The sequence below is a fragment of the Delphinapterus leucas genome, chromosome 10, assembly GCF_059928025.1.
Source record: "Delphinapterus leucas isolate spDelLeu-1000000601 "Yukka" chromosome 10, BTC_Dleu_Yukka2, whole genome shotgun sequence".
In the NCBI taxonomy this organism is placed as follows: Eukaryota; Metazoa; Chordata; class Mammalia; order Artiodactyla; family Monodontidae; genus Delphinapterus; species Delphinapterus leucas.
In genome coordinates, this window is record NC_143138.1 from 93,455,287 (window position 1) to 93,470,435 (window position 15,149).

General features: G+C 45.1%; 1 protein-coding gene across 1 annotated transcript in view; it reads left to right on the forward strand.

The window, feature by feature from the left end:
* ITPR1 (inositol 1,4,5-trisphosphate receptor type 1) overlaps window positions 1-15,149 on the forward strand; it is a 320,331-nt gene that overhangs the window by 207,027 nt on the left and 98,155 nt on the right. Inside the window, exons 40-41 of the mRNA XM_089919578.1 lie at window positions 9,264-9,396; window positions 11,398-11,588. Of these exons, the coding sequence (XP_089775704.1) occupies window positions 9,264-9,396; window positions 11,398-11,588 (324 nt within the window). The remainder of the gene's footprint in view (window positions 1-9,263; window positions 9,397-11,397; window positions 11,589-15,149) is intronic.

Below are 15,149 nucleotides of genomic sequence, written 5' to 3' on the forward strand. Positions count from 1 at the left end.
GCTTATTAATATGCTTACCTTTTTCAAAAGTGTGGCTTACTGCCATAAAAGAGCCTATCCTCCCGGAAATACAGGTGAAATCCTCATAGGAAGCAGTGCTGGTAAAGACCATTGGTTATTTTACCAAATTATACGCCAGGCTTGGTTTGGCCTTTTCGATGCCTGAAATCATTTTATGTCCTATTGTGCTGTATTATTTAGAGAACTTGCCTGTTAGATATTTACGAAATGAAGTTTACTGAAAATATACCAAGCGTTACTTAATGTTTTAGTTGGAAAGGAACCCTAAGTAATAAGCTCCAGTCTCCTTGAACTACAGGTCAGGAAGTGGAAGCCCAGAGAGGTTCAGTGACTGCCTGAGGGTCACACAGAGCGCCAGCGCCTGCATGAGCCACGGTCGCGTGATACCTGTCCACTGCTGTCAGTTTTTCTATTCTGTTTCCTGAATGGATAGCGTTAAAAACTTGTCCTCTGTTTAAATAGTGATTCCTGAAGCAGCAAAAAATGTTCTGTTGTCTCAAAAGTCTTTCTGTAATGTTCTAGGGAAAAGGTCAGTAACTGTAATTTTTGTTCTAAAAATTAAACGAAAACTAACATGACGGCAGTTGAGGGAGGCAATAGAGTGTCAGTACAATCATAAAACATATCAGAAACGACTGATCTCTGAGTGTGTAAGAAATAGCTATATACTACCCATGAACGTTCCGAAAGAATTCAAGGTGCTTCTTTGGACAAAGAGATCTCAGACAAGAGAATTTTTAAAGGACACGCTACTTCCTTCCATTCCGTCTTCTTCTTTTTCTTTAACTTTTATTTTGATGGGCAAGGGAGTAACAGGATAGCTCTGTAGTTTCCTACAGTCAATCCCTGCCTATAATTCTTTTGTTCTGATCATACAGAATCAGTATAAAGGATATGTTGGTGAAATGTGGCCAAAGCCAATTGTAAAAGATAGTACTTTTCCCATTTGTATCTCTGACTGCTCTAAAATGCATGGGAAGTTGCTTTAGTTCTACTTTTTCTTATGTGTCCTTTTTGCACTAAGAGCAGATGGCACGAGGGTTTGCACAGTTTTAATTCTTTAGCCTAAAGCATACAGAATGTAAGGATAGAGTTAAAGTGCGTTCTTGGATCGTGATATTGTTTATATTATCTGGAAAACACATACGCCTGAGCTCTGGTTTTATTTTCCTCACCACACTCAAGTCCTTGCTACCACTCTGTGCTTCCCGACCCCAACAGGAAGCGAAGCACGTCGGAGGGAAATTTTCTCCCTGAGGCTAGTGGAGCTGCACTCAGGTCTGAAAGCTCTTCTGTCTGGAATCCAGTGAGCAACCCCCCACCTATGCCTCCTTGTCCTTCTTAAATTAGTTTAATCTTCGTACTTAAAGAGAGCCCCTGTATCTTTACTGCATTTTACCTGTTGGCAAATAGAAAAAAAAAAAAAGAGAGAAATCATTAGGTTACATAATAACAGTCTTATATGAAGAGCATTTTTTTCTATCTTGGGGATCAAACTATGAAAAGGGATATCAAGCGTTGAGCTGGGTTGAGACCCCGCCAGATTTCACAGCTTCCAGCCTCCCCACCTCGTGCTTTCAGCACCTGTGCTGGCTCACACCTGACAGCCACGCTTTGGCCTCCCGGGAGGTGTGCTGTGTCGCTGGAGTCCCGCCGAAGGAGGCCAAGGTCACTCAGTTGCCGCGTGAGCCTTGGCTTCGTCCCATGGCCCCAGACCGCACCTTGAAGCAGCCAGCCGTGCCCGGTGCGTGACTTTGGTCCCGGGCAGCCCAGGGTGCGGTCTGGTGGTTACATCTGATGTCAGTCCCTCCTCCAAGCACGTGCCCTCCGGGGGACAGATTCGTGGTGCTGCTGCCACGTGAAACTGTGGACTTTTTAGCCACCACGTGCACCCTCGCAATTGCCTTTCATTTTCCTCGGGGCCATCATCTTGTCTCTCAGGTATGGGTTGGGTGTAATGAAGTTGGGGGGCAGTCAGAGGAGTGGGCTGTCTACATGGAATGGTGGGGGTGGCTCCGCGGACCCCAGGCCCTGGAGCCCTGAGGGAAGTACCTGGAGGGGCGAGTGACCAGCCAAGTAACCCTGCAGCCGGGAGCCTTCCTGTCTCCTCCCAGAGCTGCTGGAGCAGAGAGGCTTTTTCAGTCCCTAAGCTGGAGCCTCGGGTCTTACCCTCTGATTCAGGGCCGGGATGTGGGGAAAGGAGAGACCCAGGAGGACGTACCTGCCCACGGAAGAAGCTTGTCACGGACGAGTGGTGGTACAGACTTTGCAAGGGCCTCGGGCCTCCGGGGAGGGGGCTGCACCTGAGGCCCCTGTTGTCATTACGCACACACTTCTCTCCTCCCTGAGCCTCCGTGGGGATACGCTGTATCACTTTTCCTCTCTGTGGACGAACAAAACATAGATGTGCAGTAGTTCTTCCTTTGACGTCGTTTTTGGGGTTTTTTTTAAGGCATACTTCCTTCTTGATCAGTGGTAGACTTTTTTCTTACCTTAATTTAAATCTGTTTTCCCATCTCAGGCCAGTTGTCTCTCCCAACACAAGCCCATTCAGTTCAGTTCAAAAAGGAGGGTGTCTCCTGCCCTCAGTGGCTGAAGCCCCTTTCTGTGGATGTGGCACCTCTGTCACCTCGTCATTGATCTTGCCCTCCATGTTTCGTCCTTGAGTGTTGGTCTCTGGACTTTTCACGGCCCATGAGATGCACGTGCCGTAACTAACATGCTTCATTTTACTCCCAACTAGCTGCCCCAAGCTCCGGCTTCTGAGAACTCCACCGAGGTGTGTGCTGCTCACCTGTATTTGCAGCGCCAGCAAATACGGGTGCTTGTCAGTGTTCCTGGTTGAGTGTGTGAGTTGTTCTGGGGAAATGTCTGTCCCGCTGGTAGGTGCAAGGAGGGAAGCCTCTTGTCTGCCTGGGGCCGGATCATTGCTGTAATCGGGTGGCTCTTGGTATAGAAAGAAACTTCTTAGTAGCTGGAGCTTAAACCACAGGGTCCTGCAGGTGAGGGCACGTGACTGTCCAAAGGTTTTCACACAAAACCGTTCATCTCTGTCTTGAAATGTTCAGTTGAGAAATGCTGGAACGTCCAGGCCTTTCTGCTGTGACACAAAATAGAACTCTGGGTTCTGTGCAGAGATGAAGGGAATTTGAAGTTCTGGATAATAATGTATAGTTTTGGTGAAGCTGCTGATAAAGTTGTAGTTTCACAGCGCACTGTTTCTGTTCTTCCTGTCGCTAACTCAGCTTGCTAAATGAGGGACTAGAATTAATTAAGACATCTAAAGTTATAGAGAAGCTTTTTGGGGAGGCATATTTCCAAGGATCAAAATTTACTTTCAGAAACAGTTATAGAATCACAGGAGTCAAAGCTAAAATGAAGTGTAGTTTATCTGAAAGGAGATCTTAGAAATGAAACAGATTATCAAGTAGCTGAGTTCCAGTGGGGATGCTTTGTAACGATCATTCTCCAATATTCTAATCAGAGCTCTTCAGCATCAGTAGCCTTGATTAGAATGCCGTGTGCTGGTGGCCTGGGGAGTGCTGAGGTCTCATGTACGTGTCTGCTTGGAAGTGTATGCATTGATGTCCTCACGCATGTGCTGTGCAGTAATGCATGTGTGAGTCATGTAAGGACCTGCCCGGTTGAGTCTTGCATCATGACCCCTTTTGGGTTCATGTAAATGTACCTAACATTCAAGTTCCTTTTCATAATCTGTGCAAAAAATAATATTGGCCGAAAGTATTAGTCATGTGCCTGTTCATTTTAAACAGTGCCCGAGGGTCGGGGATGGGCGCGTTGTTAAGCGGTATCCGAAGTAATGGAGCATTGGTATCTGTCTGGGGAAAGCCCCACACAGGCCTATGTTCCTTCTGTGTCAGTCTTCGCTATGTACGCATGCTCCGTGTATTTTATTTGTGGCTGATCCTGAAGATGGGAGTGTCTCCCTAGTGTTGTACGTACTTAAATGGAATTTCTGCCTGCTTAGCAGGAGGTTGAACCGAGTCCACCCCTGAGGCAGCTGGAGGACCATAAAAGGGTACGTAGTCCTGCGTGTTGGGAGCTAATGACCACAACACTGTCCACAGCCACAGGCTGTGACTTAAAGACGGATGGTGGTGGTGGTTGTTGTCATTGTCATAGCATCAGTTGGCTCAGGACCAATCACAGCCATTTACACAAATGAAACCGACTGGTGATTCTACCCGTAAACTACCTGTTCGCGCACTACACCCAGCCGGTCCCCGAATAACGGCCAAGTCAGCTTTTCATATCCTCTCTTCTTCTCCTGGAGTGGCTTTTCCCTTAAGTGTAGCCTTAAAAACAATTTTTTTTTTCTATAAGTAACGGATGATCATCATGGGTAAAGTATAATAAACAAAACAAGTATAATGGAAAAAACGTTCGTAATTATACTACCTAGCTATAAAAGCTGCTATTGATTTAATATTTTCTTCTGCCCCCCTTTTTGCACACGTGAGAATGTGTGGCAACACACACAGATACACTTTCATTGTCATTGGGGTCCTTCCAAGTGTATAACTTTTCTTCCCTGCTTTTGTCCTTTAATATATCTAAGCATTTTCTTTGATAGTCTTTGAAAGTTAACAACTGGCTGAAGTTCCACAAATTAACGAGTACTTTGTAATGTTTTCCTTTGATGAGGAACTGGACAAGTGTGTACATATGTGTATAGATTCACAAAAGGGGAATTTCTAGGCCAAAGGGTAGATTCTTTCTTAAGGTGCTGATTGCGCATTGCTAAACCATTTCCTAGAAGGCCACATATATCGTTAGCATGCCGACCACTGATTGCATGTTACCCATTTCTGGAAAATACCAGATATCCTGGTTTTCTGGGTGCCTATCATATGCCGATCACTATGCTAAGACTTTTACACGTGTTATCGCGTAAATGTTTATAAATGCTCTTGTTGACCTACCGAGACAGCCTTCCCCTCCATTTCACAAGTCATAGGGTTAGGAAATGGGCAGTCGTGGCGAGTACTGCCCTGAAAGTGTGTTCACCAGTGTCCTGGAGAATGTTCGTCTGAGACGAGTGGGTGCCTGGGGCACCTTTGTTCTGCTCACGTGCTTTCAGTCCCTGCCACAGTCCCAGCACATCTCGAGTCCTTTCCTATTTCTTGCGATTGTGCTTTCTCAGACTATGACCAAAGAAGCTCTTCTAGGGAGTTGGCATTCAGCCCTTCCCCACCAGCTTCCAGTGTCTTCTGCCGTTCATTGATCAAGGGCACCTTGCACTCCTGTTTTTTCCATCCTTGCCTGTCCTTCAAGAATTGTCCTGGGTCTTAGAAGTAGCTGGTAAAGGCACATAGCTGTCTCTCGTGCCCTAAGTTTGATTTGCTCCAGTGCATGAGCTTTGGAATTAGAAACCGGTTCAAGCCTGCCTTTGCCAGGCCCTCGCTGTGTGATTTGAGGCACATGACTTAACCTCAGTTTCTCCTGCTGTAGAATGCGGGTAATAGTCTCCATCCCTTATGAATGTTCTCCAGAGCTGTGCCCTTGAAGCACTTAGCACAGTGGCTGGACTCTGAGAAGGGATATTAATGATCATGGTCGCCTTGCACACTGAGACACAGCAGTGATTTGACAGACAACCGGAGTAGGAAAAGGAAGGTATTTTTAAATCAAGGTGCTGCCTTAGTGCTGACTAAGGTGTGAGAGGCTCACTGCTCATGTGAGAGGGTAATCTTTCCTGAAGCACCTGATTTTTAAGCGGCTGGAACCTGGGAGCCCAAAGGTCACTTTTCCTCTCCTTTGCGATCTTAACTCTTAGTGCTGTGTTCAACGCTGGGCTATATTCCCACACAGTTCATTAGCCACGAGTTTCATTGACAGAATGAAACGCGTTTGAACTGACCTGCAAGGCAGGAGCTTGGTTTCTTGACTCCGCATCACTGACCTGCCTTTTTCACCATTTTCACCTGACACTTAACTGCAAATGAAACTCTTTGCCTTTGTCTTTTCTCAGTCTTAGGTAATCATGTGTGTGGAATGTAGAATTTTTTTTTACCAGAGACAAACATCTGATATTGGTTTGCATGCTGTAGGTGTAAACTGCTGGGGAAAAACTAGTATTCTTTTTGAAGAAAAGGCTGCATGGCCAAATATGAGAGCTGGGGAAGTGATGTTTTTTGGGAAGTGACTTTTTTTTCCTTCTCTGCAATCAGCTTTCTCAGCCCAGCACGCCGTGAACAGCTTAGTGCTGTTGAGTAATTTATATCAAGATGATTAGGAAGGCTTTTCTCTGCAGATTTTAATTTTTCCTAAATTAAACCACGAGCTCAGAAAAACAGAATTTTCCTTGAACCTAAGTTTTCACACTAAGGATTTGCATCACTTTTAATAATGCTTATGCATTTTCTCTTTCTGTCCCTTTTTTTTTAACCTAAAATTTTCAGTCTTTATTCTTTCAGAAAGGGAATGGATCTCATCTTGTTTTTTTGTTTTTTTGTTTTTAAAAAAAAGCAAATCCCACATGTTCTCTTTTTTCCCCTTGCCTTAAAATTTATTTTTTGTGGAGTGAAGGTGAGGTGCATGTGTGCCAAAAACCTTACAATTAAGAGGGAAAAAATTAAAAGTTTGTAGGGTGGAGCGTGCGTGTGTGTGTTTTCCATAATGAACACATTTCATGATATTCTCTCAAGGGGGAAAAGGTACCATTTGATGCATTGGTTGCTATGGTAACTGCTAGGGTTTGTCTGTGCAAGGAGAGGCAAAATGGTAATGTGAGATCCCTTTGTAACTTCAGTTGGCATCCAGGCTGCATAAATGTGAAGTTCCTGTTCCTGGAGTCCACGTGTTCCCGGACGGCATATGCTCCTTTCTCTACTTCCTGCTGCCTTGATTGCACACTGACCTGGGTCTTGCTGATGAGACCCTCAAAACCCCGAGGAGCGGAAACTCTGAGCCACTCCAGTCCTAGGTGGAATCGTAGTGTGAAGCCTGTGGTTGAGTCTTCCCTTAAAGGATGCATGTTTGTTGGCTGGTGACAGTCACCCTGCCTTTGACCATTCAACCCTGTGGTCTTCCAGGTTCTTGCCACAGTGGCAATGTTGGCTCTTCTCTGTGGCTGCAGCTTACAGGTCTCAGATCAGCCATTTACCTCTCAAACAGTGTTCTTGTGGTGCCCAAGAGGATCCCATAGAAAACTGGGATGGTTTCCTGCCAACCCTCCGTTCTGGGGGAGCTCAAAGTTTGTATCTTCAGAAACAAAATCAAGTAGGTGCATCATTGTGTTGACAAAAGGAAATGGTATTTAGTGTACTGTTACATTCAACGTGGAGGTAGCCTTGTCTTTCCCCCTTTTCTTTCTTAGTCAGCTTTCTTGACCATTCCTTTGAAATATGTGTTTCTCTTGTGAAGTCGGCCTTTTAAAATCACCGTGCTCTCCATGACTGCTTTGCAGAGTGTTGATAACGTTCGTTCTGGTGCAAAGCTATATCTTTATACCAAAATGTGGTTTCCTAAGCCATTAAAGAATATTATACTGAAAACAGCTTACTTTGAAAGTATTTTTAAAGATCACAAATAGCTTCTTCACTGAAAGTACTCTTGGAATCTTGAATTTACTGGTGGTCGAAGTACGAAATGAGTTTCCTGTCCTAGTTACAAGCATTCTCCCTTGCTTAACTACGACGAGAGACGTATTTGTGGATGGAATGGAGAGAGGAAAATTGAGATTTCTTTTCATGCCTGAACTTTCATTTAAAAATCAGGACTGCCTTCCCCCCTTCTCTCTCTCCTGTTTACCCCATCTCTCCATTTTTCCCTGGAGTCTGACCAGCAGCATGCATTTAACAAAGGAGAAAAGCCAGGCTGTGTAGCCCTGGGACCTCACATCATTTTGACAGTTGAACTAAAGGGTTTTGTGCCTTGGTCCTTCTTCCTTGGTCCTGCCTCCCCACCACCCTTAGGACACTCTTCTCCCTCCCATCTTGTTTTGCAAACACCCTCCTTGAAGTCTCCAGTCCTGTTCTTAGAGCCTCTTAACAAATCACTTTAAGCTCTACTGGCTCCCGTTACAGTGGCAGGTCTCTGCAGAAGAACTCCTGTGTCTCTGTTTTAGAGACTTGCTGTACTGCAGCACCTCTTTTCTCTGCTAGACTTCTCACTTACCTCTCAGTGATGTGCCAGAGGAACTCCAGGACTTAACTGCTTTGTCCTTGAGAAAGGGTCCAGGGGAAATCCATATATCCTTTAACTGGTAGAAACTTCCAGATTGGGAGGTGGTCTGGGAGTCCCTCAGCAAGACTGCACGAGGAATAGAGCCGAGAATAAATCCCACTGCTTTGTGCTGCTTTACCAATGTGCGTAGTATTTGAGAATAAGTCAAGGTTGTGTTTTTGGTTAGGTTTTTTTGTTTTTTTCTTTTTTGGTTGGAATCGTGGTAGTTTGTTATATCCCCTGCCCAGGAGTCCTTTGATATTTATGTATATTTTTAAGTTTTTACCATCGAAATGTTTAAAAATATCCAAAATACATATTTTGAAGAGTTTCAAGAACCCTCTTCATAAGTCAGCTTCTGTGACTATCAACTCATGCCCACTCTTGTCTCATTTATACCCAGCTAGTGCCCCCCTCCCATATTACTTCAAAGCAAATCCCAAATGTCACTTTATCCATGCGGCCTATTTTTTGATTGACATATCTGATCTCTGCCAGAAATTTATTTTCTGTTGCATTATTTTTTCTTCACTATGTGGCCCATTGACTGTTTCTGTAAGAAAGGCTTACTTTCAGCTGATTTTATTTACTCTGTTACTCTGATAGGTTGAGATTTTCTTTGGACCTTGGGATGAATGCTCTGGTTGGAGTAACATTTTCATATTGCTGTGGGGAAGATGACCTGTGACTTTTTCAATTCGTCTGAATTTTATTGGCTTATCCCAAAGGGATTTTCTCTTGTTTTGTTTTGTTTTGTTTTCTGTTACTCTTAGTTACCCTCCGAGATTAATGTTCTGTCTTTATCACCGTGTGAGAGAGTACTTTCAGATATTTAATATTTTAGATTGATGCTTTTTTATGATGTGGTTTCCTGAGAAAACACTGAAGAAGTTAACTTTAGAGTTTCCAAATGCTCTTATTAATAATTTATTTTTTCACTGAGTGAGACTGAGCCAGTTATAACTGAGTACCTCTGTGTTGTTGTTTTTTTAATATTAGTAGCTCAGTCATGCATTAAATTCAGAACCTGATTTCGTTATCCTGTTTGAATTAAGGGTGAGGCCCTCAGGCAGATTTTGGTCAACCGTTACTATGGAAACATCAGACCTTCAGGAAGAAGAGAGAGCCTTACCAGCTTTGGCAATGGCCCGCTGTCACCAGGAGGACCCGGCAAGCCCGGGGGAGGAGGTAGGCCACGTGGGGTGCTAATTAGCTGCACGTGTGAACTGAGTGTGCCACGCAAGAGCTGCGTGTTTCTGATTAGCACGTTGGACCTCTAACAGATGCATTTGGGTTGCAAGTGTATTATTTTAGCAGCTTGTTTTGTCTTTGGTCTACCATCAAATTGGTGTCTAAAAATGTTTCCCTGCAATTAGATATTGGCTGAGCGTTTTGCCCCTTTTTCCCATGCAGCAGCCCTCTTGGTGATACTTGAATGACTCAATGAACTTGACTTTATCGCACATTTTCTCATGGCCATGAGGACTCATGTTTTCCCATAAAATGAGTATTTGCTGTTGGCAGTGAGGAGGCGAAAGCCACCATTTATTATACACTTACTGAGCCGAGGGCTTTCCCAAGCATTTTGCCTTCTTTATCTCCTTTTCTCCTCCGAGTTACTATCTGGTAGGGACTGCTGTCATCCCTGTTGAACAGAGGAAAGGGGAGCTTGTTAGTGACTGGTCTGTAATGTAAAGCTGCTTCAAATTAATTAAATCTAATTCTAATGCCCAAGCTTTGTGCCTCCCCAAAGTCTTAGGTTTTTGCAAAAAAAAAAAAAAAAAAAAAAAAAAAACCAGTAAAGAATTGCTTAAAAACACATCCTGAAAGGAGTCCCAAAACACTGTAAGCACAATTACAGGTAAAGGCTACCAAAACGTTGAATTCAACTGTGAGCGATGGTGTTGGTTTTAAGAGGGGCCAGTAGTTCCGTGCTCAAAGCACAAATGTGAGTTGCCTGATTCCCGGGCTATGGTGATGACCCTTGAGCACTTCCAGTCCTTGGTGGACTCCGCTGGTGGCACAGAAATACTCAGTGGTTAGTAAAGTAATTCTGGCAGTCTCTGGGGAGTGATCTTGGGCTTCTCGCCAAATGAAAATGTAGAGCGGATCTGCCCACAGAGCACCCCAGAGACAGACCTTAGCTTCTCATCCAAACGTTCCCAGTGATTGTCAAGCGGAAGTTCTTTCCACAACATCTCAAAACTATTTCTCTTTACTTGCCGAAGTGCAGTCATTCAACAAACATGTGAGGCTCTGGAGCGATATCAGGAGGGGGGTTTGGAAATGCATCAGAGACAGGTTCTGCTTTAAGAAGCTGTTGGAGAGAAGATGTGACAGCCAGTGTCTACCTTGTACTAGAAATGCAATAGATTCTAGAAGGTCAAGGAAAGCAATGTAAAGGATGTGGCATTTGAATTGAACTCTGCAGGGAGGGACTGATAGATGATTTTCTGGGTTTTTTTTAATTGATCACCCCGTTTCCCCATGAACATTAATATTTCGGGTTTTGCCAATAATAGTGCAAGTTCTTAAATAGGCACTTTCTCAACACGATTGGAATCTGTTCCACTAAATGGCACAGGCCATCTCTTCCTAAGTATATTCTTCTCATCTGAAGCTCAGTGAGGAGATGAACTTTGTTTGGTTCACTCCCCTACCCCCCGCTCTCCGCTCCATGCCAAGCACTGAGTCAATATTTATTGAATGAATGAATGAACAAAGTATGGGAAAGGGTGAGTTTTGGGGCTGGGGTGGGTTTCTTAGAAAGAGAACTGAAGTGATCATTATAGGCTATGCTTCTTGAGCGTGTTTAAGTTCTAAGAAGTGTTTAAGTTCGGTTTGTCTCTTAAACTCAGATCAGTTCTTAATAATTCTGCCCCAGGTCACTGTATTTTAATGTAAGGGAGAGTCTTGACTGGATGGCTTTAAGTCTCTTGCTTGAAATGTCTTAGTCTTCCTGCATCTTGCCTGCCTACATTCGAGTTCCACCTCTGTTACTTACAAGCTGCACCGGGTGTCCTTGGACGAGTGACTTAATCTCTGTGCTAATAATGAGTACCTTCCTTTGTGCTTGTTAAATAGCATCACTAAAGTGTTGAGTGCACAGAGTGTTGGTGCGTGGTAAGTATGCAATAAATGTTAACTGCTCTGATTGTGGCTGATAAGAGCAATGTTCCATCTTCCTAGGGGGAGGTTCCGGGTCCAGCTCCATGAGCAGGGGGGAGATGAGCCTGGCTGAGGTTCAGTGCCATCTTGACAAGGAGGGGGCCTCCAATCTAGTCATCGACCTCATAATGAACGCATCCAGCGATCGAGTGTTCCATGAAAGCATTCTCCTGGCCATCGCCCTGCTGGAAGGAGGCAACACCACCATACAGGTAAGAAGGCAGCTTTGCTGCTCATGGGGCGTCCTTGCTGAACAGGAGGAGGATTTGTTCCGGGAACCAGGTACTGGGCGGTGCTGAGACTCCTGTACGAGAGAGAGCTCATTCTTAGGGCGCAAAATTGTATTGTGCTGAAAAGCGAATTCTTTTGATATCTTGCTGTGGTCATCCTGTCCTAATTCAGACTTGGTTCTAAAACGTGAGTTACATTCAAAAACTGATAAAACGCTGAGGATATGTGAAGAAAACTGGCCCAGGATTTGGAGCATAATAGATAATCCATAAATGTTTGTTCCATGAATGATTGCATGAATTATGTTTACAGTTTTTATCCAAGGTCATAGAGGATCCCATCACCTGATGACCAGAAGGGGTTTGGACTGTGTGTGCTATTTAGATTTGTTACATCTATGGACCTTGCAGCTCTTGCAAACTATATATTTCTCTTTCTTTTAACTGAAAAGCTCAATAAAACTGAGCCAGTTTGAACTAATAGGAGCTAATAGGGGAAAGCCAGGCTAGCTTAGTCAAAGATAAATAGAGGACTTTTTGTTGGCTTGTTATGACACATATTTTAAAATAATAATAGGAAGTAGAATTCTGAGTAGAAGTCCTTAAAGAAGCAATTTTAATGAATTTTAATAATATATACATAATTTTCACGTGGACACGGCAGTTAAAAAGATTCCTTTAAATATTTAAAAATACTTTGGATACTCCCTTCATGCATTCTTCATTCTTTGTTGGCTCTCAATAAGGGTTTACTTAGCTGTGTGTGTGTGTGTATACATACACACACACACACACACACACACACACACACGTATTTTGATAATAGCTTTTGATTGAGATATAATCCATATACCATAAAGTTCACCCTTATGTATATATTTGACTTGACCATATATTCTTTTTTTTTTTTATGCCATTAATTATTATGCTAGGTCAGCAGGTGTACACTGGGATGTTTGGTCCCCTAATTAAATGTATTATTTCTTTTTTTTAAAAATAAGTTTATTTATTTTATTTATTTACTTTTGGCTGTGTGGGGTCTTCGTTGCTGCTCATGGGCCCTCTCCAGCTGCGGCAAGCGGGGGCCAGTCCTCGCAGCGGTGTGCGGGCCTCTCACCACGGTGGCCTCCCCTGTTGCGGAGCACGGGCTCCAGGCATGCAGGCTTCAGCATTTGTAGCACGTGGGCTCAGTAGCTGCGGCTCACGGGCTCCAGAGCGCAGGCTCAGCAGCCGTGGTGCACGGGCCCAGCTGCTCCACGGCACGTGGGATCCTCCCGAACCAGGGCTTGAACCCGCGAGCCCTGTGTTGGCAGGCGGGCCCTCAACCACTGCGCCACCAGGGAAGCCCTGACCATATATTCTTGGTCTTGAATTTAATTTCAGAATCTGGATTAATGAAATTTTGTTTCTTTGTGCAAATTTAAAAAGGGCATTTCTTCTCCTGGGCCTGAGCCAGGGCACCTGGGTTTCAGCCCCACTCGCTCCTGCAGCTAGGCGCCCTGTGCCCCCCCCCCCCCGCATCCATGGCAACTGCGGCGGCCCTGTCTCCTCGGCCTCCAGCCCAAGTACCCCAACACACACTTCTGACGTTCTTATGTGCACTGCCCTCAGTTGAGATTTGTGCCGGTGGGAGAGTCTGCTGCACGACTGAGCTGTCACACGGGCACCTGTGACCTGTAACATGTGGGCTGCCGTTTGATTTTGTCCCGCGTGAGTCTGACCATGCGTGTGCGTGTGGACGGGTCCTGCAGGTCCTCTGATCGCGAGGATTCGCTCGCCCACTGCCGTGGTCCTGCTGTCTGGGTGTGTGCGTTGTCATGGAAGCAGGGCTGAAACTCTCCTGGTCTCTGAACCATGTGATTCCCAGGGACTAGATCAGTCAAACTAAACATTAATTGAGCACTTGCTGTGTACACGATGCTGAACTAGGGACTTCAGGGCAGTGGTTTCCAGACACTGGGGCCAGTCGGTCTATGAGAATTTTCTCCAGGCACAGCCAAATGTGGAAACCAGGGTGATGTGGTCAGTGTTTCATAAACCAAAGTTATCAGTTTGAAGGACCATCTGACCATTTTATTCTGAGGTGATAGCCTGTCCAATTTTTTTTTTTTTTTTAATCTCTGATGTCTTTTCTTGAATGAAGTGGTGTTGATAGTGGTTGGGGTTTTTTCCCTATTGGCCAAATAAGAAGTTGGAAACCTTAGGTTATTCCTTCCCCTCCTCAATTTAAAAAAAAAAAAAAAAAAAAAAAAAGTTGCTAATTTGCTAATCCCAGTCTTCAAGAAATTAAAAATGAAGCAAGGATATAAGACTTAGTATACATGCACATAAGAAGCTGTGTCTCAAGAATGATGTGTAGTGCCATCCAAGAGGTAGGAAAGATACTGCAGACCCTCCAAGGAAGAAGTAACGGCAGCTGTGTGAAGAGTCAGTGAAAGGCTTTTTGATGACATGGGTTTTGAAGGATGGGTGTGGGTCTGAAAGCTGTGCACAGAGCTGGGGGGGTGGGGAGGCTGGACCATGCCGCAGGGCGAGAAGGCCCAGAGGCGCAAGAGTGGAAGGTGTGCTCACAGGGCAGGATGTTTTCTAGGAGGGGCATAGGAGGCCTTTTGGGGTGTTGGAAACGATGGGCTACATGTTGGTAGTTACGTGGCTATGAATCTGTTTCAATCTCTATGAGCCATACAGTTAGAATTGGTGTGCTTTACTATACAGAAGCTATACTTCAATAAAGGAGGAAAAGTATCCTGAGCCTGGTGGGGACAGGACGCCATGAATGGAGACTCTCCAACGCTCGCTCCCTCCTCAAGGCTGGTGCCTTGGACCCATTTATAGTTAGTGCATGTTGGCCAAAGCGTCACCCGATTGCATGCCAGAAGCCAGAAGGTCAGAGGGCCCCGCACTTGGCCCCGGGAGGCTTTACCGAGTCTGGATGACTGGACACAAGAAGACACCGTTAATTAAGGAATAATGAAGCCCGGGGAGGGCTCGAGGAGACTGAGGGCTGCCGGCGCTGAGCCTGGCTGGCACGACGCAGTCTGAGTTTCTGGCGAGATGCTGTGTTTTTCACAGTGTACCCCTGATGGTGATGGCAAGGCACACAGAAGCTGTTTTTCCTTCAAGTTCTTTATCTTGTAAAGTAATTACGAATATTAGTTTCATGTTTTCACACATTTATTACTCATATGCTCAGGCTCCAGATGAAATGCCTCGGTGGAGCTCCAGGCCCAGCCTCTCGGCGAGTGGAGCTGCTGTCTGTTGGAAGAGCCAGTGTGCTCATGGCTGGGTGGGCCTGGATAGGGTGGCCTGTGAGCCCCCTCCCAGCTTGGGAGGGCACAGCATGGAGCGTGTGCTGGCTCTGCCCGCGCCCCATCTCCCTCTCCTCCTGTGATTTCAGGGGTTGCTGGGAGGATTTCACCCACTGCGTCATTAGAAACTGTGGTTCCAGGAAAATTCATTCTAGCCTGCAGCTGACTTGGCCCTGAGCTCCTCTTTCTCCAGAGAAAATGATGTGGAATTCAAGTTGTCTGGGGCCACCTAAGC